We start from the raw sequence: 27001 nt of genomic DNA on the forward strand, positions 1-27001 counted from the left end.
TTATTATCAATTTTATTATTATCAGAAAGATCAGATATTAAATCATAATACCGATAGCCCAGAGATGATGGTAACTAATAGAATTAAGTCCTATCCAAAGTGAGGTAAAAACAATTGCGCCGTATTACAAATTGGTTAAATTCAGAATGGTAAACTATTGACATTAATTCACTTTGTGTTCACTAGGAGACCTGAAAGTTCTAAATCTAATTCTATGTCGTATTGTATATGCCCTCTGCCACTGATGAATCTAATACTAAGACAAAGTAACTGTGCTTTAGTACTTTCTACTTTTCAGATGTCGTCTAACTAAAGTCATTTCCACACGTGAGACTGAAGGTCCTACTTTCGAGTCTCTCATGTGGGATCGTGGATTCGCACCATTGAGGAGTCCCATACTAGGATGAAATGGCCTTCCAGTACTGCTAAGTTTTCAATGGTGGTCTAAAATTGTTCCACTCTGGAAGTCAATCTAAACTCAACAATCACAACTCTAGCCTAATTAGGTCAATTCACAATATTAATTGTAAAAATACAATTCGAAAAAAGGTACACTAGTGAACGGTAACAATTTTTAAAAAATAGGAACAACATTATTATGATTACTAAGTGGTTAAATGTAAATCAACAAAATTTTAAAATGAGGGTGTAGTGGTTCTAACTAGTAATCTCTTTTTTGGCGCTGATTATCATCTTAGAGCCAATGATGGATAATAAATACTGATGATAAATTTAGCTTTTATTGAGTCTGGTTTTTTAAGGGGGCGACTGGATCAAATAACTTCACTTAAACTATAAATTAATAAGAATTTATATAAAAAAATATTTTAAACTTTAATGATAAATGGTTAGATGTTTGTCTGTGTACATGAACATGTGCATGTGTGTGTGTATGTTAACTTTCAGTGTGTGTGTGTGTTTTACAGTTGAATGTGGTGGGTTTAAACAAATCCAATAAAAATTTATTTATACATACATCAATGAGTGTGTAATTTAAAACCGTTTTTTTTTAATTTTGTAATTTCAATCAAAATCGTAACAATGTTATGTAATTTTTTTATATTTTGTATTAGTCTCTCCCCCCTATGTATATCACTATTTGAATAATATTTATCTTCTGTCAGTCTCATTATTTATATTTGTCAGTATGTGTTTACCCATTGAAGTTCTATATTGTAAAAGAACTAAGATACATACAAATAAACAAAGATAATAAATATACACACACATACGCACATACACGCACACACACATACACGCCAAGTAACTAATTGAACAATAACAAATTTTAAATAAACAAGGTTATGAATTGAAGCAAACAAAATTGAAATATGATTGAATATTGTAATCACTAAAATATAATGTACGATTGTTTTGTTTTCTGTTTAATTTTCAATTTCTTTTTCAATTAAACTCTTTGATGAATTCACTTGGTGTTATTTGCTTAAATCTTCCCTGTTGTTGTTTAGGCCTACATTTGATCAATCTCTTGTTGGCATATGGGATACATGTACATCCGGGTGATGACGAGTCCCATACAGGACGAAACGCGTGTCTTGGATTCCACTGCTAGCCACTAACCATTTTTGCATATAAAGTCTGTGATTAATTATAGGCAGAGATAGATGGTAGTTGTTAGCAATAGAATTCGTAAGGCACGTTTTGTACTGTTTGGGACTCGTCAGCTAAATGATGTAACTAAAATATCGAGGCAGTTCACACTGGGCGTACACATACCAAAAAGAGATAGATCAATTATAGTTGTCAATATCAATGTGAAGATTCAAACAAACAATACAAATGAAATATTTTATTCATTTATTTATCTTTATAAATAAAAGTAGAAATTTGTTGGCCATATTAGTCAAAAATTAGTTAATTGAAAATGAGAAAATGCTGGGGAACCTTTTTCATCTTATTGTATTATGTGATTTGAACCTAAAGTGATCGACCGTTTGAGATTCGATAGAACGGTCACTGTCATAAAACAACACTGGTGTTAATAATCCATAGGTTGATTTGGGATAGATAAGACGGAACTTTCAGGATAGATTGATATTCTGAACAAAAAGTCAAACACTGATGTGGGATAAGCCTATTTATATTGTAACAACTAATAACGTTGAAGAACGTAACAAAATTGGCAAACTAAGGCTGACAGTAGCCATCCAGATAATAACAAAAGTCTTTAAGTAAATATGAATTTGAAAAATACTATTTTCAGCCGGTTATTAGCCGACCACAAACATAACCTTAGTAAGTGGATAGTTGGTGGAAAATAAAACAATAATACTATAGAACATTAACATATATTTTTATAAAATTAGCAAATCTATTAAAGCTCTCTACAGGAAATTCTGTCTATAAATCAAGAAGAACAGTGATTTATGCAAAATCATTCTTATGAATAAAGATTTTCCATCTTCTTGAACTCTTGAATGGACAGGAATACATTTTTAAGATTCCCTACATTGTTCTTAGTTAGGGATAGGCATTAAATGTTAGAGTTTTTACGACAAACTGATAAACGTTAAAAAGACTACTCTACTACTGTGGTGTGTGCTACTTATATTGACATAAGTAGTATTTGATGTTAGTCGTGAACAGAAGGTTTGGCAGCAGAGAGACAAGAGGATCGAACAGTAAAGAATGGAAACAGGATACAATTTGTGTGAAAATGCAAGAACAATGAAGTCTGAGTCTTTTTGTGACAAGTGGTGGACATCTTGCAAATTAAGCATTTACTTTATGGTTGTTAGATTTCATTAACAAGTTCTTTAAGTTTGTGTCACATACATCCTATTGTCCCCTGTTCACTACACTACCATATAAATGAGTGGATTTCCCGCAAAAAACTTTATTTCCAAGGAAATGTGATCCTAATAGATTAAGGTTTGTTTCAGGTTTATGTGTTTACGATTTGGAGATAATGTCGATTCGCCTACTATGCATAACCTCCAGGAATAAGACTGAAGATCCGATACGTTTAACACTATCATTTTCAATCGATTTTCGCAACAACAAAAAAATAGTTTTGTGTTATCATTTTAAATGTTTTCATCGGTATTCATAGCTATTTCTACTTTTAATTATAAGAGATATTTGAATGTTGTTAAAATACCTGAAAAGCTTGTTATTATTATTCATTCGTATACTATAGTTTGACTGTCAAGCATGCTAATTATTATGACTTACAAAGATGGTGAAGATGACAAGTCCTTCTATCAATGCATAAATTTGATTAGTCCGTAAGATTTTGGACAGTTTTTTTTCTTTTAATTTACATGAGGATAACCCAAATCGTTAACAGTCAATCAATTAGCATAGGATATATGGACTCTTTTAGATGGCAGTTGGAGGTAGTCAACAGGAAACCCTGGACCCGGGTTTCGTGCTACTTGGCACTCGTCAGCAAGGTGCACCTGTAATCTTGAGGGAACTGGTGCTCCCTGACGGATTCGATTTCGTGTCACCCAGCTTCACTGTCAGAGACGTTACCACTGAGCTATCCGAGTTGACCGTCGACTACCTCCAACCATTTTAAAATTTAAGCAGTTGTCTTTTTTCTTGTTTAAATAACTGATACCAAGACTTCATTGTAAGATGATGATGACAAAACAGTTAAGAATAATTGCGAAAATAATGTTAAAAGTTTATTAATAGTTTAGAATCGTTTATATTTAATCTGAGATCGAACTTTTTTTCGTGAGGTAAATAAATGCCATTTAAGGAATTGTTGGTTTGAAAACTGTTCAATAATACAATACATTAAAAGTATGTTGCTTAAACAATAAATTTGTCTACCAGTGACTGTTCTTCCAATTCGTACCACTAACTGATTTTAGTTAAAGAACCTATAAAATCCAAGGAAGTAATGGACAACTATTCTCATTGAATAGAGGACTCTTTAAAAATCTTCATCTACAATCCTATCACAGAAAATCAAACCCAGAAACTTTGCGTCTCGTGGAGAGCATTCAGCTGTTTGATTCTGTGAATAAACAGATGTTCTGTACTTTCTAATTTTAAATGATTATTAAACTAAGATCCAGTCCTTAATATAGAAACTATAAAATTCAACATTCTCTAGTTCTAGTGTTCAACCATTTTACAGTTGAAACTTACATATTCATCCAATATTTTACTAAATACAATGAATATGTAGAAGAAATAAATTTGGTCAAGAATAACCGTTGTAAAATAACAGGAAACAACGAATAGAATCGACTTGTCATATTAGAAAGTATAATGAAATTCTATTTCATTTACAGAGTAGAATTAAGTATTTAAAACAATTAGTCCCTTTTATAAATTTCGATAGAACAAAAACAATTTGTCGTTACCTTGAATTTACCTTGGTAATTTTTAGGTCATTCTATGGCTTAGGATAATGCGACAATTTCTTATTCTTTCTATACGATGTAAAATTGTTTCTCTCCCCCTTATTACTTTTACTTGAACTTTCATTTAATGGACTTTTATTAATTTTGATATAAAATGCCCTGATAAGTAATTATTTATTTTAACAAATAGATATTGGTAAAAGGAGGCACCAAATACATATGCACCACACAAATCTCATTTGATATGTGTGAGGGCTATGATACTGCCCGGATGCCAAAACTGAAGTAAGTGGTTTTCTTAGGGGACCACATCCGGAGCCTTCAACATGACGGTCTGATCCACAAGGCAGTGGAGCAAAGTAAGAAGATGAAGTCTCATGGTAACCGGTGACCAACGATTGGTTCATATGCCATTTGTTCCTTTAGAATACTGGGGCCCATGTGCACCATTGGTTTGAAATTGTGGTTTTCCAACTCCACTAGTTGGACTCTCCATGTTCACCGACCCGGTTAGAGCGCCGGACGTTCGCTTTTCATCCTCTCAATTTTGTGAACCAACACCCCCGCCACGAGAATTCAGTGAGTAGGACTTCCCTTGCAGAGGCAATATACGCGTGGCCATGTGAGAGCATTTGGAGAGGGAGAGCGGAGTCTCCCCACTCTCGGCCGTACCAGGGCATTTGGGGGCGCTGATAAGTATATGTGTGACCAGATTGTTTGAAATGTATAGCGGAAATACATCACATTTTTCAGATCAACAGTATTAAGTATGTTGTACGAACTGATAAGTTATCACTCGACTATATACTGAGTGTCAATTACCCTTAATAATAATAATAGTTCTTAAGAAAAATTTTTATTTCTCTTCAAAATACATTAATTTTCATTAGTACAATCAACAGGTTGAACAAATTAACTAGTTTTGTATCCTACTTTTCACAATTTCGTTCCTCTTTATTATCATGAGACCTTTTTCTCTAAACTTTCAGTAATACGATTTTATTTTGATGTTTTACGAACGCTAGCGTGAATTTTTCATCAGATTAAAAATTTACCGGATATTATCAGCGTAGATATTTGGGATAGGCATCTAAAATATAGTAGATAATCTTGTATTTTTAAGTCCCCTAGTAACTAGAAAAGCAATTTAGGATCCATGTGTCATCCTATATAGGACTCTTCAGATTAAAAGATTTGGCACATTTTAGGGTTAATGTTCAGGTTGATACTTGAATTCGGTATTTTTCGTTAGCAGCCATCTGAATTCAGTAATATAAGTGACAATCAGTTGATTTTGAGGTTGAAAGGTTCTATGTTAATATCTCAATGTGAACATCAACATTGGAGTGTAGCAGATTCATTTAGATGACTTCGAAATAGAATTAACCGGGATTCTAGATCCCACTGCTAACTACTATCCGATCAATGAGTTACTGACAATCTGCTTATGACATAACATTACTGAAAGAAACTGATTAATTACAACCTTTCACAATACACAACAGAACGATATGAACTTTTACAAATTCGTCATATGAATGTTTATCTCTCTGTTCATTATTATTAATCATTTCTTCAATCATAACTGTTCCTTGAAAGAAAAATATTATAAGTTTCACAAGTAGATCATAATCATTTGTATGTTTGTCTCAGACTTAAATCAATACCATTCTAACATGATATATAAAGCATTTAATATAAAAGATTCGTATTTTTTGTCCATGTTACGTTGGTTACTAACGTTTAATTAGTAAAGTTAATATTTTGAGTATTTACAGACAATTTGAAATTCATTATTCACCATAGGATTATAATGAATTATTCTGTACATTTTTATTGTTTGACAATTGGATTTCTCTGATTGAAATCATGAGTCAATTGAAGCTAGACCACCATGAAAAACCTGGAAGAACTGGACGGCCGTTTCGTCCTAGTATGGGACTCCTTTTTCTTTACTATTTCTATGACACATGGGTAGGTTCGAACCCATTTGAGTGATTATGATAGTACTATGAGATGGGTTTTGTGGTGATTGTAGTAATTTCAATGGTTAAAATCACGAGTCAATTGAAGCTAGACCACCATGGAAAACCTGGAAGCACTGGACGGCCGTTTCGTCCTACTGTGGGACTCCTCAGTAGTAATATGTGTAAATATAACCTTACTTCTAAAAATCATGTTTGGAAAAACCAATGGTAAGTGATTTTTATTTAGTTTTATTCTTGTCTGTTCATTGGAATAATTTTAATAGTGTATGATTAAAATAAGGACAAACTAAATATTAGTGAAACATGGTAAAGTTACATTAAATCTAAGTTAAATCAAGGGAATTTTCCCTAAGTGTTATTATTAACCAATAGTCATTAGTTTTTTAAAGTAAGTATACTTTGACATCTGTATGATGTATAGAGTTTTAAGGTAGATAACTAATTCGTTTTTCAAGAAAAACGAATAGCATAATGTACATTAACTGAAATTTTGATTTTTCATTTTATTCTGGCTTTTTTTTTCTAGAAAAAAAGAATTTTTACACTTTCCTTAACAAGTAAAATCAACTATGAACTCGTTCAGTATTATGTAAGTTTTTTCTAGTTAGCTTATGATTACGTACTTTGGTAAAACATTAAACTAGCCATTGACCAATTTTGTGTCATAGAGATTCAAAAAAATATATTTTTTGGATGTCACTTAGAATGTATGTCTATCTGCGTTCAGTAAATACACCTACTCGTTATTTTGAACATTCTAACCCTTTCAATTGACGATACATTTCAGATATGATTGGTTAATGTATAACTGGCCGTATGGAAAATTCAGCCAATCATATTCATGAGAGATAGGGGGGGCCAGATCATATTTATAAAATCTATCTATGATGTGTATCTATTCTATATAAGAGGATGTAGGTGGCAACATAATATTCTACTTTATATGTATCATGACGCTTTTATACGCTAAAAGTGTTAACCTCACAATGAGGTAAACATTATCTACACATAAACATACTTTGTTAAAATAGTATGGATTTTAGAAAATTATCTGAGAAATTATGTCATCACTGGCATAGCTAACAGAAGAAAAAAACAAACAACCCTACTGTGATTAACTAATAGATACATGTATCAGTATTACATATACAATGAATGGTAGCCTACATTGTGTTAACTATGATATTCACTAACATACTGTTTGAGAGACAAAATTACAATGATATAAGTGAATTGAAAATGATGATTAAAAATATCTTTCTTTTTTGAAATGTACCCACGCAAATGAATTATATATACAGAGAAACTTGACACATCTAAACAAATACACATACAGTATTTAATTTGTGTGTTTTCAATAATTCATTTTGACTTTTTTTGTTATTCATTGATAATGTTCATTTCGATGATAATCCACTTAATTATTCTATTGTATACAATATAATTACATAACCCCATAGTCTTGGATTCATTATCAATCGGTATATTTAATTATGAAAAGAAATAAAGAATATTTCATTGGATAGTACTGTTATATCATAATGCAATAATATTTAAATTATGTATCAATCACATTGTTTATTATTAATCATTTTATTAACAATTTATACTGTGAATATTCTTCAAGGATGTATGAAATCATCAATGTTTTATCGTACACCAATACGTACACGTTCTCATGTATTTGTACCAGGTGAATATCAACCAAAACAATTAGAAAGTAATTTAGAAGCTAGTGGACCATTAGATACAAGAGATTTTCATAATCAATTCCCAAATAAACGTTTAGTACGTGTTGATTCACCATATATTATATTTGATTCTGAAGAAGCTAGATGGATGACAAAAGTGAGCAATAGTTGTTATTTGCTTTTTTTTCTTACACTGTAATAAATGCTAATTAGTTTTTTTGTCACATATTTAACACATTGATCAACTTTTTCACTAAATAATCAAGACATTTCCGAATTCCTAGTAAGAAATCATAATTGACATATATATATATATATATATATATATATATATATATATATATATATATATATATACTTTTGGAGCGAAGCAGTCATCAGTAATGCTATTATATATTCATTGTTTTATATCTCAAACAGTTTTAATAATTAATTATTCTAAATAAGTCATGAAATTTAGGCATTTGATTCCTTTTGAGATTGTACTATAGATGAGCTCAGTGTTATGATAAAATAACTATTCAATACCCTTTAGTTTTTAATATTACCCAAGATGAAGTTAATTTATAACGACTATAATCTATAAATATTTCAGTAAAAAGATTTTTCATTTGTAACTAGTTCACTTTCAAACGTATAACAACTTATAATATTGTACACATATACATGTAATGAATACATTTATTAGTCGGTCGTATTATGTTTTTAGATTGAATCCTTATCAGTATAGGGTGCAATATCATAGACTAGTTAGAGTTAGATATTAACATTGTTTAATTCCAGATCAATGGTCTAGAGGTTAAGCATTCACGTGTAATGACTGAATGTTCTGGTTTCGAGTTCCGCACGAATCCTGGGCAGTTCCATACTAGGACAAGATGATCATTCAGTATTTCCAAGTTTTCAATTATGGATTAACATTGATCGGTTCATGATCTCAATAGAAAAATAAAATGGAATAATCAGTTAAAAATCATTACAAGTTTGTTTATATTAAATGTATTCGAAAAAAAATTCAACATATGGTGAAATGATTTACTAATAACATCTGACCATAAATGATAGATTTTTCTTTATTTTCAAAAAAGGTATTATTTATCATGGAAATTTAAATGGTATCATTCATCCCTTTTTTTTCATCGTAAAAAATTAATTTTTCTAAGAAAAAGAGAATTCGGCGAAGAAAATTTTCTTTTCGACGAAATCATTTACTTAAGCTGTACATTCGTATGTGGATAATATATATCTATAACAGGATAGGAAAGATTACATCATAAATCGGTTAGAGACTAAATATCAAATGAGGTTACGTACTAATCAAGGGGTAAAGGTGAAAATAATTGATGGGTCAGATAATTGTTCAATTGACAGATATAAAAAAGAAACGACAAACATAGATGGCACACTAATAATAATAAACTGAATAATAATCCAGCAAACTTGTATAAGGTAATAATAATAACTGATTAGTAGTTAAAATGCAAAATAGTAATTAAAAAAATCAATAATAATCAAATGAAAGTGCAGAAGGAGAAAAACCTATAATATACCATTTAGGGTGAAGGAGGGATGACAGGTTGGACAAATCGTTTCTACACGCAAAGTTCGAGCTTGAGTTCGTGAATTACCAATGCCTTAGCAGTGTATAAAATATTGATTTGCAATTTTAAACTCTAATCAGTTATTATTATTGCCTTATAGAAATTTCAATAGTTGAGATCATGAGTCATTTGAAGCTAGACCACCATGGAAAAGTTCGCTTGATTATTATTCAGTTTATTATTATTATTATTATTATTATTATGCCATCTATGTTTGTTGTTTTTTCTTCATATCTATCATCTGAACAATTATCTGACCCATCAACTATTTTCTTTCTTGTATTCCTTCACTACCCCTTGATTATTGCGTAACCTCATTTGATATTAAGTCTCGAATCAATTTATGATGTAATCTTTTCTATATCTTTCTATAGACATATATTATCCATATAACTATAAATACGAATGTACAGCTTAAGTAAATGATTTCGTCGAAAAGAAAATTGTCTTCACTGAATTCTGGAATTGATAATCTATTTTCTTTCCTTATGAATTTATATTGATTTCAGTAGAATAAATTTGATTATATGTTTGTTAATAGTAGGAGTTTATAATTTTTTGTTGTTGTTTAAAATTGAAGGTTATAATTGATTTTAATGTCTGTTGTCAACTGTAATCATCCTAAGCAAATTTATTTTAGAAATAACAAATTACTTCTTAATACATTCAAAATTGATCTAATAAGTTAGTAATTATGTGAATTGATATAGTTTAATGTGAAAAAACTATTGAACATTTAACATCTAAGGTATTGGGTTCAAGTTTTAATATGAACATCAACACTAGAATGGAGTTATATCCAGTTGGTTAGTCTGTTATAAATGGAATGAAACATAATTCCCTGGATAACATTACTAGTCATATATCAAGTTCAGTGTTTTCAAATTTTCCATGATGGTCTAGTTTCAATTGACTCAGAAATCCAACTATAAACACAAAACTCCTTTTTATTTGTTTACGTTTTAGAAAAAAGATATTACTTATATTAATGTATGAGTAGATACCAATATCATTTACTAACTAACCATTATTTATTCATGAATAATAGATTGACAATTGTTTTACATAGCTAATTAGTTTGAAAGACATTAATCTAACCCCTTTTTGTTATTCAATTGAAAGAATAAAACTCCATATTTTAAATTAATTAAGCCTTATTATGATTTCGAAATCTTGTTATATACATCTTGGTTAGTTTTTAAAAATAAATTTGAAACTAAAACAATACATGTACAATTGAACAAACATTGTTTTGAATAAGGTATTCATTGAGCTTTACTTTCATTAAGCAGAAATATTTATATACATATGAAATTGTGACTAATAGAGTTCAATCTGTGTCTGATATCAGATAGTTATTCATTACAGCCAATGCAAGAAAGTCATGCGATATTATGAGCTGGTTAAAGTTAGACATGTACACCATTGGATACCGGCACCGTGGTCAATACGTTCCCAAGTTCAATATTATTTACAGGGTCATGGATGTATGTTGTTGAAGTGTTCCATTCTAATACTAAGCAATCATTCAATGCTTCCTGGTTCTTAATTATTGTCTAACTAAGATCATTTCATGGTTGAAACAAAGAAAATTATTCAATCAATCAAGAGAAGTGATAGGGCAATGATAACAATAAAAAAGACTATATAACCAAACATAATAGGTAAGAACTGTAAATTGATAGTGTAATGACAAGTGTGCTAGTTGTGATATGAATAATCCGTACATGAATCATTATTGTTTCATAATAGGATGTTAATTTAAGACTTGCGAAAACAGACATGGAAATAGCATTCATTTAAAAGGTATTAAAATAAGTTACAAGAAGTATTCAAATAATTAGACATTAATGAATATACTCGAAAGACAGATGAAGAAAAATAAATGGAAATAATTAGTATAATACATTTTGTATTATTTGTTTGAATCGTTCTATTGGTGTTTAGGACTGTAATTGATCAGTCTCTTATTGGCATATATGCAACCTGTACGGATTACCTCGATATTGCCTTAACTTACAATCATTCTAAGCAACGATGGATGGTGACTAACAGTGGAATCTAGGACACGCGTTTCGTCCTATTTGAAACTCGTCAGCTGGAAACTGATCAATCTAATTTCCAAACATCAGTGGGAAGATTCAAGCAACCAGTATAAAGATGAATTAAACTTCACCCCATTGCACAAACTAGTGGCTATCAGGGCTCAGTAGCTAAGTGGATAACGTGATGGCATTTAAAGAGAATGATACTGTGTTCGAGTTCCTGAGTAAACATCGACTCTAGGATGCACATACATCCAGCTGGCGAGTCCCAAATAAGACGAAACGCGCGTCCTGTATTCCGCTGCTAGCCACCATCAATTTTTGCTTAAAATTAGTATAATTGTCTGGTCAACCTCAATTTAGTCACGAGGGACGTAAATGTGGTTGTTTATTTTAGATGGATAAAAATAATCGCCACCGTAATATTTGTGAGGGAAAAAACACCACTCAAGTTTGTGATCGCCCAATGCAGGAACGGTCATCCAATGCTTTCAGGTTTTCAATGATGATCTAGCTAAGATCAGTTCGTGGTTAAATCTATGAAAAAAACACATTCTGAAAATTAAGTGAATGAAATAAACTTTGTACTTACAATTCATTATATTATAATTATTGTAGTGTAAAATGAGTAAAGATGACCTTAATCATGTGTTAGATCATGCTTTTGTAATGCATAGTATTCATAAGATTCTATCCATCCTTGTAATTACCTAACTAACAAGCTTCACATGCGGATATATCTAGCTAGGTTTTATAGCGTAACAGTAAGTAATCATATTTCATATCTCTGAAGAGAGCAAGAAAGAGAGAGGGAGAGAGTGAGAGCAAATGTTACTTCATGGTTTCAGATGAACACAGATGATGAACGTTATATACAGAACGAAATACAGGTACTGACAGTCTTGTCGATTGCCATCATCCAATTAATAGGACCGTTATTAAATTCTATAAATTCAATAAAATATAATTATTAATAGGGAAACACTTAATAACGTTAATGATATGCATTTGGAATGATTTCTATCTTCTCATGGTTGATGTTGAAGACTCCAATAAATCAGTATCTTACTGAGATCACGAATTGATCTAAGTTAAATCATCATTGGAAGTCTAGAGACAGTGGATGGCCGTTTCGTCCTAATAAGGTACTCCTCAGCAAAGGATACTTACGTATATACGACTATGAATCGAATCCAGAACCTTTGACCTCGCCCACAAACGCTTAACATCTAAACTAATGTATCTAGGTCCAGTGGTGCTGAGCGGTATCATACTAAGACGAAACATCTTTCCAATGCTTACAGGTTTTCAATAGTTGCCTAACTTAAATCAGTTCGTGATTTCAGTAAAACTCAACAATTTTCAAAATCCCCATACTGATAGATCAGTATCCATTGAAATCTGTGATTCCTGGATGAATTTCCTCGATATTACCATTTCGTCATAAGTTTTTATTAAAGTTAGATAGTGGCTAGTGGTGGAATTCAGATATAAGCATCTCATTCTACTTTCTATAAAAATTTCAATCTGATTACTAGCATCGGAAACTGGCTTGTACATTTGGTTGATTAGTCCGAAATAGTACAAAACATATGACCTAAAATTTCACTGCTAGCCATTATCTAATCTTAATAAAACATGTCTAGCTATCACTATAGTTTTACAGAAAGGTAATTAATTAGGTAGTTGATCACTTTGTAAAATATTAAAGGTCTCAAATGATCATTATTATAAGAGAGAAAAAGAGAGGGAGGGAGAATTGAATTGAATTAGAAAATAACAAAATAACGAAACAAATTTACCGTTACAATGATGCATTATTTCTTTCCATGTATTTAATTCTTTGTGATGTTACACGAATCTAATGTAACTCATGATGAATAAATAACGAATTAATACGAAAGGACATGATAAATTTGAAATGATTTATGTAAAAGCAATATGGGAACAATTCCCATTTACGGTATCATGAATGTGTAATGTTGAGGAATCTCATGCTAGAACGAAACAACTGTTCAATACTTCCAGATTTTCAAAGATGGTCTAGCTTAGATTAGTTTGTAATTTAAACTATGAAAATTCTACTATCTCCGTACATTCTTTATAACAATGAAAATTCTTTACTTTTGAATGGATGTTACAACATTATTTTACAATTATCAGAATGGGGATTTGTGGAGATTGCAGTAATTTTAATAGTCGAATTCATGAGTCGACCAGTGAAGTCCAATATGTGCTGGGTATGAGACAGTTATCTATTCTAGATAATGTTTGAAGAGTTGAGCAAGATCATGGATCGATTAAAGTCAGAAATTGACACCATCAGACCCCCCTTAGTGGTCCAGAGGTTAAGCGTTCGCGCGCGAGACCGAAGTTCCTGGTTTACAGTCTGAAGTAAGGGGTCGTGGATGCTCACTGTTAAGGAGTCCCGTACTAGGACAAAATGGCCGTCCAGTGGTTTCAGGTTTTCAATGGTGGTCTAGCTTAGATGGACTTGTGAAGTCAATTGTGAAAGTGCATGATAGTCAAGGCACCTGTTTAACATAATATTAAAGTTAAGGGCTTGAGTGAATGTCAGTGGAACTTTTTAATTTAAGCTATAAACCATTATTAAGAGATAATGTAACTGACAAACGTTAACATATTATAACCATCTTGCCATGTCAATAAGAGGTTTACCACAATTATTTTCTGTATGCAAAAGTCAGGTTGAAAGCACTTCATAGAGCTGACCTCTACAAAACGAAGTGAAAGTGATGTATACTGCCTGTGAATTACTTTGAATGCTCTTTAGACCTCCATGTTGTGTTCACTGTCCATTAAATGTTTAATGATCGCACTTGCAAATAGTTTACTTCTTTTCTGACAGAACTTACATGGAATATATTCTCAAAACCTTGTAGATACCATCTTTTCAGTCCTTCCTATGTACTTATATTCACACTTACTTGCGAATTCACAAATAAATATAAAGGTGATCTCAGAACGGTACTGACCCACATTTAGTTAGTTTAAGGAACATCTGATGTTCTACACCGAAAATGGTTGAGCTAGATAGAAGCTTATATTTAGTTCTGATTTAATCCTTTTATCGGTCATGCCTCAAATCTCTTAACCTTCGAATGAAATCCGAATGAAGACAGGTTCTCGGTTAATATTTGATTTTTGGAATTTTTCATAATCAATTCGAATATTCGTTTGTTATAAGGCACTTTTCAATGTATGGTATTTCTTGTTGTATTTTATCGGTTGAACACAACTTTCTAGTCCTACTACACAGGGTTTCGACTAGACAATATTCATAACTAACACGACATAAACTATTATAATTTAAGTATTCACTGATCTATATTTCTTTTCCGAATATGATCTCGATTGTTCCACTATTCCTGAGTTCTATTTTCATATTTAAATTCTTAAATTGATTATACTGTGTTCATATCCAATAGTGAATTCGATGTTAACATCCACTTCATGAAGTTGGTAGAACAACTGTGAGGCATGGTTCATATTATTAACAATATAGTGAACGAGAACACAAGTGTGGGCAAGCAAATGTATTTAAATACAAAATTACAGAATCCCAGTAAAATTTGAGAATCGTACAGTAAATAATTCATTGGTAAAATGTCAATCAATTGTCTCAAACTTGATTATTTCTTCGTTTGCACACTAATCACTCTATGTTCTTGTTCTCTTCTTTTCAATCCTCTTAACCTTCTACCACCAGTCATTCCACTTACGATTAGTGATACATACTACTTATATCTGTCGATATCAGTAGCACACATCATACCATTAATAATCAATATATTATCAGCATACTTTCAGTAGAATACCCTATCTTCGATTTCTTGTTTAAGTTTCGTTTATTCAAGATTACTCACTAAGATATTAGCCAAATTATGGCTTAGTAGTGATCCCATGAATACCTCATTACTTTATCCATAATAATAGATTACAACAATTGAAATAATATACCATCAACAATTCATAATGACACCTTAACTACAAAGAGTAAAGATTATTAATCATAATATTTAATAAATTTATTGATTAGATTCTATGGTATATACTCATTTCTTATTGGTTACCAAGTAGAATAATTAATTTACTTTTTCTTAAAACTAAGTAACTATTTCCTTTGGTAAATTATTAACATGCTGAGATTTTGCAATGAATTGATCAATCTTCATTTTATACAAGAAAATGAAATATTTAAATGTATTTCTAATGATGTATTTATAGTAGACAGGAATTTTGTTACAGTAGGGCGCCAACAAAAAACCCCACCACAACTAGAGTAATGTTATTACAAAGAAAATGAAGTGAGAGAGAGAGAGAGAGTGACAGAGATAGCAAGGGGAGTGAAATTAATGTGTGATTAATATATGATTTTAAAAAATGATACTGTTCACTTAAAAAAAATCCCACCTAGAAAGATTTCTTTCAGTTAAGGGAAGTAAACTCACTTTTATAATGAATAATTATAGATTTGTCATCAGTTTCTATTCCAAGTTAATGTCTAAAATAATATTCCAAGTTAATGATTTGGATAATTAGTAGAATATCAACTAAGGGATAAGAAAATATACTGATGATATGTCATCAAATTGACTACCTTTCCACTGTTCCTACTCAATCGCATTGTAGATGAATAATCCTCCCTATAAAAGTCGATGAAATATTATCTTCAAGATATGTTCTAACCACTGAACCCTGTGTTTCAAATTGATATCATCAGTTGAATCGCTATCACTGCATTCAACACACAAACGACTGAACCTTGGGATTAATAATAAGATGATGTCAATGGATGACAGACATTATTTGTAACCATCGACGAACGAATATTGGGAATTGTCCAAAATTTTCAGTTTGAAGAAGTTAGGTTTCACAAACATACAGCAGAACTGCTCTCGTTGATTGACTGCATTATTGATATTTATGGTCAGATCAACATCATAATAGTACCGAAGATAACCCAATCAGTACTAGAACACTCTGGACTTTATTATATGTAGACTGATGTTAACTTCAATACCACCACTAGGACTCATAGAGATTCACACAATTTGATTTTCTAAGGGATGTATATATATTAATAGACGTACACGTAATTCTCGATTGGACTTAACCAATAAATCTCCCGTTTGCTCTTGATCTTCTCACTCAAGTAGTTGGTTGCGATTGTTTATGAGGAGCTTGTTACCTGAAATTTTCCAACCAATGAAGTTAACTTGCTGACTAAAAGTGTTATAACATGTCGTTTGAATGCTTATTGTCTTGGCTCTTTTAATGCTACTTTTTGTATCTGGTCGTCGCTGATTGTTATGTCGGAAACGCTTATCATTTATACTCGAAACGAGGGACCTCTGCAATTCCCACGACACGAAGGTAAGAACACAAGACTGGTATAAGTGATGATTTATTAACACCAAAACACGACGATGACCCTAATAGAAAATACACTCATTTATATATTGATTGTACACCCATTTCGATTAATAATTAGAATGTAATCACATATATGAAAAATACTTCGAGTTATAACAAATCACATAGTTCATGTCAATGGAATACAAGAATATCGTATATTATGTAGAATAAAATATCATACGACAGGAACAAAACAAATACTACACTGGGTAATCATCACATTGAATCAAAACGGAAGTAATCTTGAACAAAACTCATAATGAGTAAATCAATCGAAAATTGACTTTTCTTTCCATTATATCGAAAAGTTCATTTCCTTTCTTGATAAATAGTCTTCGGTCTAAAGTTCATCCTGGATGAATTGTGGAGCTTCAGAAATTGAACTTATTTACAGACCCCTAATTTCTTAGATGAATCAGTATTCACGGTTAAAGGAACATAAGATAGTATAACTGGCGGTGCTGGGGCAACAGACTAGTTAAAATGTTTCTACCCAACATTTTGAACACTTTTTTAGTCACTAACTAACGTTCTCTCAACTTCACAGACTGTTTTATTCACACAAAATGTCTTTCTTCCAATGGCCGTAATGAGTTTAAACGACTTCTACAAGCTATCTAATGTTTATAAGCAGGATAATTTAAGAAGCTGCAAGAAAAATTGCCTGCAATTTTTATAGCGTTATACAAGTGCAACCAGTTCACATCAATACTTTTTTGTGGATTGGTAGCTAACTTTGAACCTTGCTCGGTTTGATATTTATTTATGAAGTGTAACCAAGTTGCCTACACTAATCCAGTTTAAATAATAATAATAATAATCAGTTCATATCACAAAATGATCAAAATCCAGATAAATAATCGAAAAGGGACTACAATCTTGTATATAATCAATCTATCGATAGTTGATCAAAAATATGATCGATTTGAGTTCATAGAAGAAGAAATTCAAGGAACATATCGATAATGATGGTATAGGTTAGTAGTGGCTAAATAAACACTGGTTAACTTTCAAGACATCATAACATTTCTTTATCTCTATATTGATATAAACAATGAACTATAACTATATATTGCACTGAGAAAACTTTGAAATATGTGAATAAAAGTAAAAAGACTAGACAATTCTTAGAAGCTTAACAATCAAACCAGTCAGTAATCACTAGACATCTATTACATAAATCCAACTGAATTGGTTAATTATAATTGACTGTAAAATAAAAAAAGACAAGTCATAGGAAAGGACATTGTCAGAAAATTACAGGGTAAACATCAATAATAACAACAGTTACTTGATCATTTTTTGTTAAAGTACTAATTCCGTGAGGAAATATGGACACAAATAACCAAGATAATGTATTAGAAAGATTAAAATACTACATTACATAATACGAATAATAACAATAGATTTGTGGTTGCCCCTTCCAGCCAAACAAGTTGATGAAGCCTAGTAGGTCCTTCTAGCGAGAAACAGACCACATCGAAGCAGGGCACAATTACCAGGGCTAGAACAGCTGTTTTTGCAACCGGTTGGAGTTTGCGCCGTAAGAAGTGACCCCCGTACATTGCATGCACCACTTTCATCAATTTTTGTCGTTTTTCCATCCAAGAATAATTGTGCTGTGATTTTTTGTGGATTTCATAATTGGTCTGAAGGTATCGGTCGAGTGGGTGATTAACTCGATCTCTACCACCTGGGTTGCCGCTCACGTTAGTTCATGGGTCATCCGTTCCACTATCCAAGAGACACGACACGGAAGTGTGAGTCGGGTTTTGCTTCCCAACAATAGATTTGGTGAATGTAATAAGATGATTAAAATGTTTTTGCTACAATAACTAATCATTTTAATCATTTTATTACACTCACTAAATCTATTTTTATTATTCATATTACGTAATCTATCACTGTAATCTTTCTATTACATTATCTTAATTACTTGATCAGTCAATCGATAGGAGAAGATGCTAGTTTTAAATCCATTATGTTTTGTTTACTTGGATCTTTTCATTGATGTTTAGGACTGCAATTGATTAATATCTTATTGTCATATAGACATCCTATACGAATTGTCTCGATATTGTCATAATCAATCTAAACACATATGATTAGTGGCTAACAGTGGAATCCAGGACGCATTCGAGTCCTTAAATAAATATCAACTATAGGATACAGATACATCCAGTTGATGAGTCTCAAATAGGACGAAACACACATCCTGGATTCAACTGTCAGTAATCATCCAGCTTTACTTATTCAGTCAAATAGTTTTCATAGATAACTTGACTACTATAATGAATGTTATGTTTTCAAATCATACAGAGAAAAAAGATTTTTCCTTCCATCTTAGTCTAATCAATGTTAGTTAGGTAGGTAGGTTGTTTAAAATTCAGATCAAACGAATATTCATTGTCAAACATGAATAATTGAAAAAAAGAACAAAAAAGTACAACCTTGAGAATTTCCGAATGAACATTTGATTTTTCTTCTTTTTCTTCTTTTTTTTACAGAAAAAAATATAAAAAAGAAAAAAAAGATCCATAAATAATTTGTGTGTTAATACTTTTACTGAACAAATTTTTTCTCCGATAAATAGAAGTAATAGGGCATTTCTTCTTCCTCTTTTTCTCTTTCTTCTTCTTTATTTTCAAATTTCCCAAGATTAAACTTTATTTCAAGAAAAGTTCATTGATTATATTACTATTAGTAATAGTATTATTATTGTTGTTACTAAGGATACAAATAGCCTTCAAGACTGATATTTCATTGATCTTTATTGATAATATGAAAATCCTGTGAGGATTATCTCGATCTCTTTCTATATATTTTTCATTGTATGATTTATTAAGAAGAAACAAATTGTGGTAATCTATACAAGATTTGTATATGTTAAAACAAAACACAACTCTGATCAATATTTAATCTTGAATATTCAACACTATAATCAGTTAGTGGGACTATAATTTATGAACGAACCAATCATATTTAAGATAGTAAATTTTAAATTTTGGCGTGAAATTTATTCACAGATTGAAATCATGAGTCAATTGAAGCTAGATCACCATGGGAAACCTGGAAGCACTGGATGCCGGCTCAGCAGTCTAGTTCGTTAAGCGCTCGCGCGCGAGACTAATAGGTCCTGGGTTCGAATATCGTGGGATGCGGGATCGTGAATGCGCACTGCTGAGAAGTCCCACACTAGGACGAAACGGCCGTCCAGTGCTTTCAGGTTTTCCATGGTGATCTAGCTTCAATTGACTCATGAGTTCAATCAATGAAAATTTCTAAAATCTCCACAAAACCCCTTCTGAAATTCATTCACTTATTTAGTCAAATATTATTTTAGCATTAGAGATGATATTAGTTCATAATGAAAATATCAAATCTAATTCTTAAGTCTAATATTCAACTGTAAATCTTAATCCTAATTCCTTGCACTAGTTTATAACTGTCATTGAGTTCTAGTTAATTGATGGACATTCTCAAGGTCACAATAGCGTCTTTCAAAGATCATGCATAAATTGTAGTCTTACCGATAATTCAACTTTTTATTATGAATAATGACATAAATAGTATACTATTTGACCAAATTAAGAGCTATAGGAACTCAATAGCTTAATAGATAACACGTCATTATTTAAATCGGAATAGATTAGATTCCAGTCTATGTAAACATCAAAATCGAGATACAGGTATACTTCGCTAACATGATGTATGTAAGCCAAAGCGTACGTACTGAATCCGATTCCTATCCACAGTTTATCTTCTCTACAAAGTAGATTAATATTGTTTCTAGTTATTCACTCAAATCATCACGATAAATAGTAACTAAATAGATGAATAATCAATACACACACCTTATCCTATGTTCACTCCGAGGCCATGTTTAAATTGAATTAAATCTCATACACGTTGAAAAAGTGAGTGGCTATCCGAACTTACTAGTTAATTGGATAACACGATGGGGTTCGAGATAAATTATACCGCTCTCGAACCATAGAGTAAACATTAATCTTAAGATCAAGGCACATTCATCTGACAAGTCGCAAATAAAATGAAACTCACTAACTGGTTTCTATTTCTAAACACATTACATTTATTCTATATTACCTTGTGTCATAACGGCTATATCAAGGCACTCCATATACGACGTCTATAATTCCAACCAAGATTGATTTAATTTCAGCTAAAAATTATAACAACAATGGGATAATTCAAGCCATTTCAAATTGAAGTAATTAACTTATAATGGTTATTAGAAAAAAGTATTTGACAGGACAATAATTTCAATCATTACTTGTATCTATGTGTATCACTTTATTATCTTTATTATATACATTAATGTACATATATATATATATATACATATATATACATACAAGTGTGTGTATGTGTGTGTATATATGTATATAAGTGTATTTGTATTTAAGACTATGTATTTAACATACTGTCGCCGTACATGTAATTTTGAAGATAAGCCAAGCAAATTAAAAATTGTCAAAAAATTTTTTCTCTTTAATTAGACAATGAAAATTAAAAAAAAACAACAACAACAAGAAAACACTGTTAACCAATAGAACTTTCTTTTCAGTTGGTAACAGATGATAAATTAGTTGATATCTGAATACATTTTAAATGTATTGGCTAAATTATTGTTTTTTATTTCCCCATTATAATTAATTTATAATTACATTACATTATAATAAATGTATAATGTTGATTAGAACTAGTCAATTCCCTAAAGTGAATGTCACCTATGAGTTTACTCTATAAGAAACATTGATAATGATGTATTTTGAATGATTAAGTCCTTACCAAATAGAATTGATCTTGTTTTTGTTTTTGTTTTGGTTCTAATATCAGCGTTGACACTAAGATATGACAAGTATATTTAGTTGATAAGTTCAAAATATGAAGAAGTGTGCATTTTGAACTATTCACAATCCTTCAATTTCAAATAATAATAATAGTAATGATAATAATAATAATTTACAAAGAATGAGGATTTGTGAAGATCGTAGAGATTTCAATAATTGGATTTATGAGTCGATCTATACAGTTGTTCTCGAGTGGAAGCCTGCCTTTTGGCGAGAGAGAATGAGTCGATCTAAGCTAGATCACCAGTGAAAACCTGGAAGTACTGGACAACCATTTCATTCTAGTATGGGACTCCTCAGTAATGTATATCCACGACCCGGCACGTGAGGCTCGAAACCAGGACCTTCGATCTTGCAAGCGAAAGCTTAACCTCTAAACCACTGAGTTAGGGTCCAACGATGTTAATGTCTAATTGACAGGGAAATAAAATAAATTGGTTTCTTCATTTTGATAAATGAACAAGACGACCCCGGTTACATTGAAATTACTTATCTTATCTGATTGGTTTATTTGTCATTTAGTTATTTATTTTAGTTATATATTCTCAAATTCATAACTGTCGCTATTTATTTATTTATTTGAACACATAAATATTGGTACAAAGGGGCACCAAATACATGTGTGCCACAAAAGTCACTTGATTCGTTTGTGGGCTGTGATACTGTCCGGGTGCCCAGATCGAAGCAGGTGGTTTTCTTAGGGGTCATAACTGGAGCCTAATCCACAAGGCAGTGGAGCAACGTTAGGAGATGCAGTCTCATGGTAGCCGGTGACCAACGATTGGTTCATGCGCCATTTGTTCCTTCAGGATCCTGGAGCCTATGTACATCACTGGTTTGGAATTAGGGTTTTACAACTCCCCTAGTTGGATCCTCCATATCCACTAACCCGGCTTAAGAGCCGGACATTCGCCTTTCGTCCTTTCACTTTCATGAACAACAGTAATGCTGCGAGGATTCAGTGAGTAGAACTCCCCTAACAGTGGTTATATACACGTGGTCACATGAGGGCACTTGGAGAGGGAGAGCGGACTCTTCCCACCCTAGACCGTACCAGGGCATTCGGAGGCACAACTGTTACTATGTGAATGTGATTGTTGTATCACGCCTTTTGACATCTTGGAGTAAAGGAAAATTCTCTTGTTAATAATTATCTTCTCTTCTCTATTATTGCAACCATGGGTAAGGTATTTCGCTTGACAACTTATTGTTGCATAGCGGAGTGAACTAATAGGATCGAACAAAAAAGAGAAATCTTCGTTTACAGTTTTACTTGAGTTGACATAATATTAACGTCATATAGAATGTTGATATTAGTTATCTATTATAAAAGTGTATATAACCCAATCCAAAAGAGATTTATACGTTTCATGAAGAGTTTCTAATCATTAGAACCATTAGGTTAATATTCTTTGATACAGATCCAACCAATTTATGATGTAGATAAACGAATATCTAATGTAATCAATAATAACTACTTCATTTTTAGTATGTTTAAATTGTTAAGTTTAAATCAATATCATGAATGGATCAATTTTGGTGGAGTTTTGTTCTCTGAGCTGGATGGTTTGGTCGTGGAGCTTTCATCGTTCTTCTGAACGACATCATCAGCACAAACTTCAGATAGAAGTGAACCAATCAACATCGAGGTGCACAGAACGAGCTGTGAAACACATATAGAGAAATTCGAACACTTCACTTCTATCTGAAGTTTGTGCTGATGATGTCGTTCAGAAGAACGATGAAAGCTCCACGACCAAACCATCCAGCTCAGACAACAAAACTCCACCAAAATCATCCACCTGAGCTACAAATCTTCTCCACCATCCCAAGAATAGATCAATGTTAGACCACTATTGAAAACCTGGAATCAGTGGATGACTGTTTCGTCCTAGTATCGGACTCCATCAAATTATTTATGGTATCACGCGAGTTTTCTATTATGTTGCTTGTATTTCAAAAAGTTTAAATTAAGAAAACTTACCAAATGTTACCAAGATATAAATAAATAAGTAAAGATAACATGTTTGTGCTGTTCTTATCATAAAAGTCAATTCATTAGATTACACGAAAGAGTACAAATTTGTATGATTAAATACGGGAATATAAACAGCTTACTGTTTATGTTATAACATGTGAACCTGTTTGCCCTGTTTATTGTATAACGCAACGATACCGCCAATTAGAGAGCAGTGAATTATCGATCGAACCAGTGACGCATAAAACACGTACGAGCAGCTTAGAGTCCTGATTGGTCCTGCTTTCCGCCTAGCCCAGTGAGTTGAGTCCAGAACACCAATCTCAGCCTCTGCAATATGAATCATTTATTTCAAACATACGGGGTTTATATACCAGTCAAACAGACCACAACGTACCATAAAATAGAAAATATCATTTGTACAATATTTGGCCAAAAGTGACTGTGAATGAGGGAGTCAGTGACTAATAGACAGGGAATAATTTAAGAATGGTAAATCTTATAATAATAGTTCATAGGTCGAAATAAAACTCATAATAAGAGGGACATGAATATGAACAGTTTAGTTACGTAACAACTACACGATATAAATATACTCAAAGTATTGGTCCATAAATGGATCCCAACAATTACCATTCATTATTCTTATCGGGATATAACAATTTAGTTATAATCAATACGCATATTATGTATCATACATATAAACAGTGTTAAGTAGTTAGCGATAGTCGATACGAAAATATGAATCAAAGTTTTATACTAGTCGTCGTTCTTCAGTAAGAAGTCTTTTCTAATCTTGAAAGAATCACTACTTTTTGTAGGTAAGATTTGAACTCGAACTTCTCAATCTCATAGCCTGTGATGTTACCGCTGTGATATTTGTGCCATGAATGGTCTTCTATAGAAATGAGTTATTTGTAAATGATTAATCAATAAATAGCAATGAATTTCATGTTTTCCTAGTCCTTAGTTCATCATATTTTTTTGGTTTAGTATGATTTGATCTTGTCAATTCGGATGTCCTATGAAAAAAAGCCTGTTTTAATTATCATTCTTCTTTTAAATATTTACCATTGATATTTTGGAACGATCTCTCTACAAAAAAGATCTAAATAAAATTATAGTTTTACCAACAAAAAAATGTATGTGGTGACTGAAAATATTTGTATATTAGGATGGGGTTTTTGAAGTGTTGTAGTCACAATTGATTGACCACTGGGTGGTGATCAATGTCATGTGTGACAAGTCACCACCAGTCTAGGTGACTCGAGATTGCGTGCACTATGTTGAGATGAGCTGGCGGTTGGAGGTAGTCAACAGGAAACCCTGGACAAGGGTTTTGTGCTACTTGGCACTCGTCAGCAAGGTGTACCTGTAATCTTGAGGGAACTGATGCTCCCTGACGGATTTGATCCCGTGTCATTCAGCTTCACAGTCAGAGACGAGTGCCAAGTAGCACGAAACCCGGGTCCAGGGTTTCCTGTTGACTACCTCCAACACCCTCTAATCTCAACATAGTCTCAACATGTCGAGCCACCTAGACTGGTGGCCACATTACAACTCGATCGATGGCATTCGATCTGCATTAAGAAGGACTTGACACACATGACATTGATCACCACCCAGTGATCAATCAATTGTGATTACATCTCAGTCCTACAGGAAGTCAGTCACGGCTCGGATAGCTCAGTGGTAACGTCTCTGACTGTGAAGCTAGGTGACACGGGATCGGATGCGCCAGGGAGCACCAGTTCCCTCAGAATTACAGATACACTTTGCTGACGAGTGTCAAGTAGCACGAAACCCTGGTCTAGGGTTCCCTGTCGACTACCTCCAACCATCATCTGAAGAGTTGTAGTTTTTGAGCTAGATGGTTTGGATTGTAAAGCTTTCATTTCTCTTCTGAATAAGATCCTTAGAATGTATTCTATGAAGAGAAGTGAGTTAATAGAATTTCTGCACAATTGTCAAACATCTTGTTCTGTTAACTTACAATTTGATTGGTTGTTATCTATAGCTGTGTGGTTGTTAGTTGTATGTTTGTTTTGGTTGTTGTTTTCTTTTTTGACCTTAATTCCAACTTCGTGATTGTTAATTCTTCATAAGTATGAAGTTGTTAACGCCCAACTTCAATCAATTCATTATATTGTGGGATCATCTACCATTGTTAGTTCTTTTTTATTGGATGGTAGATCTGGTCGACTTTTAGTATCTCACTTCTCTTTGGAGTATGTGCTGATTATGTTACTCATAAGAATAAACGAAAGCTGCCTAACGAACACAATCCAGCCCAGTGACTACAACACCTTCAACAGATTACAGGGTTACTATTTATTACAGTAGATTATAACTAAATATATTTCGTCTAAAATGAAATATTTGGTAACATGAAACCTTTAAAAGAGGTTTAATACAGATATCGTTTCTTAAACGTGATAAATTATATCATAGTAATTTCAATAGTTGAAATCATGAGTCAATTGAAGCTAGACTACCATGGAAAACCTGGAAGCACTGAACGGCCGGTTTTTTCGTCCTGTTATGATGAATCATGATTGAAATTGTCATAAGTTAAAATCAGAAACTCTGTTGAACGCTTATAGTTTTATTGGGTTTACTTTATGTGTTGTTTCAACCCTCACAATGGAATATATTACCACTGAACTGTTAAGAATTCACTGACTGCATATCTGTAATTTAATGCGGAATGGTCATTAATGAAGGTCAACCTACTAACTTCTTAGTCGCCTCCTAGATTCTACAAATATTTCTAGACTTAAGTCTTTAATAGTAATGAATATATACAAAGTATGAACAAAAGCTTCATATCAAGGTTAATTTCTGTACAGAAAACGTGCAGATTTATAGGTTCACGGATCTTCTGGAAATACACTAATTAGCTATCCAACCAAATGGTGACACAAATCTGAGAAGTCTCTATTTGAAGATGATAGGGTGAAACAGTTTTATTCATTTTCCAAGCTTCTGGAGTCTTTTTTTAAAGAATTCGTCGAAGCTGCCAACTGCTAAAATGTGTAAAAT

The 27001-nt window shown here is 32.1% G+C and overlaps 1 protein-coding gene across 1 annotated transcript in view; it reads left to right on the forward strand.

Annotated features, from left to right (window-relative positions):
* Positions 1 to 7771: 7771 nt before the first annotated feature.
* The window catches only part of MS3_00008007 (uncharacterized protein), a 57819-nt gene continuing 38589 nt past the window's right edge, over positions 7772 to 27001 (forward strand). Inside the window, exon 1 of the mRNA XM_051216342.1 lies at positions 7772 to 8179. Coding sequence (XP_051066919.1) covers positions 7892 to 8179 — 288 coding nt within the window. The 5' untranslated portion in view covers positions 7772 to 7891. The remainder of the gene's footprint in view (positions 8180 to 27001) is intronic.

Source organism: Schistosoma haematobium, chromosome 4 (assembly GCF_000699445.3).
Source record: "Schistosoma haematobium chromosome 4, whole genome shotgun sequence".
In the NCBI taxonomy this organism is placed as follows: Eukaryota; Metazoa; Platyhelminthes; class Trematoda; order Strigeidida; family Schistosomatidae; genus Schistosoma; species Schistosoma haematobium.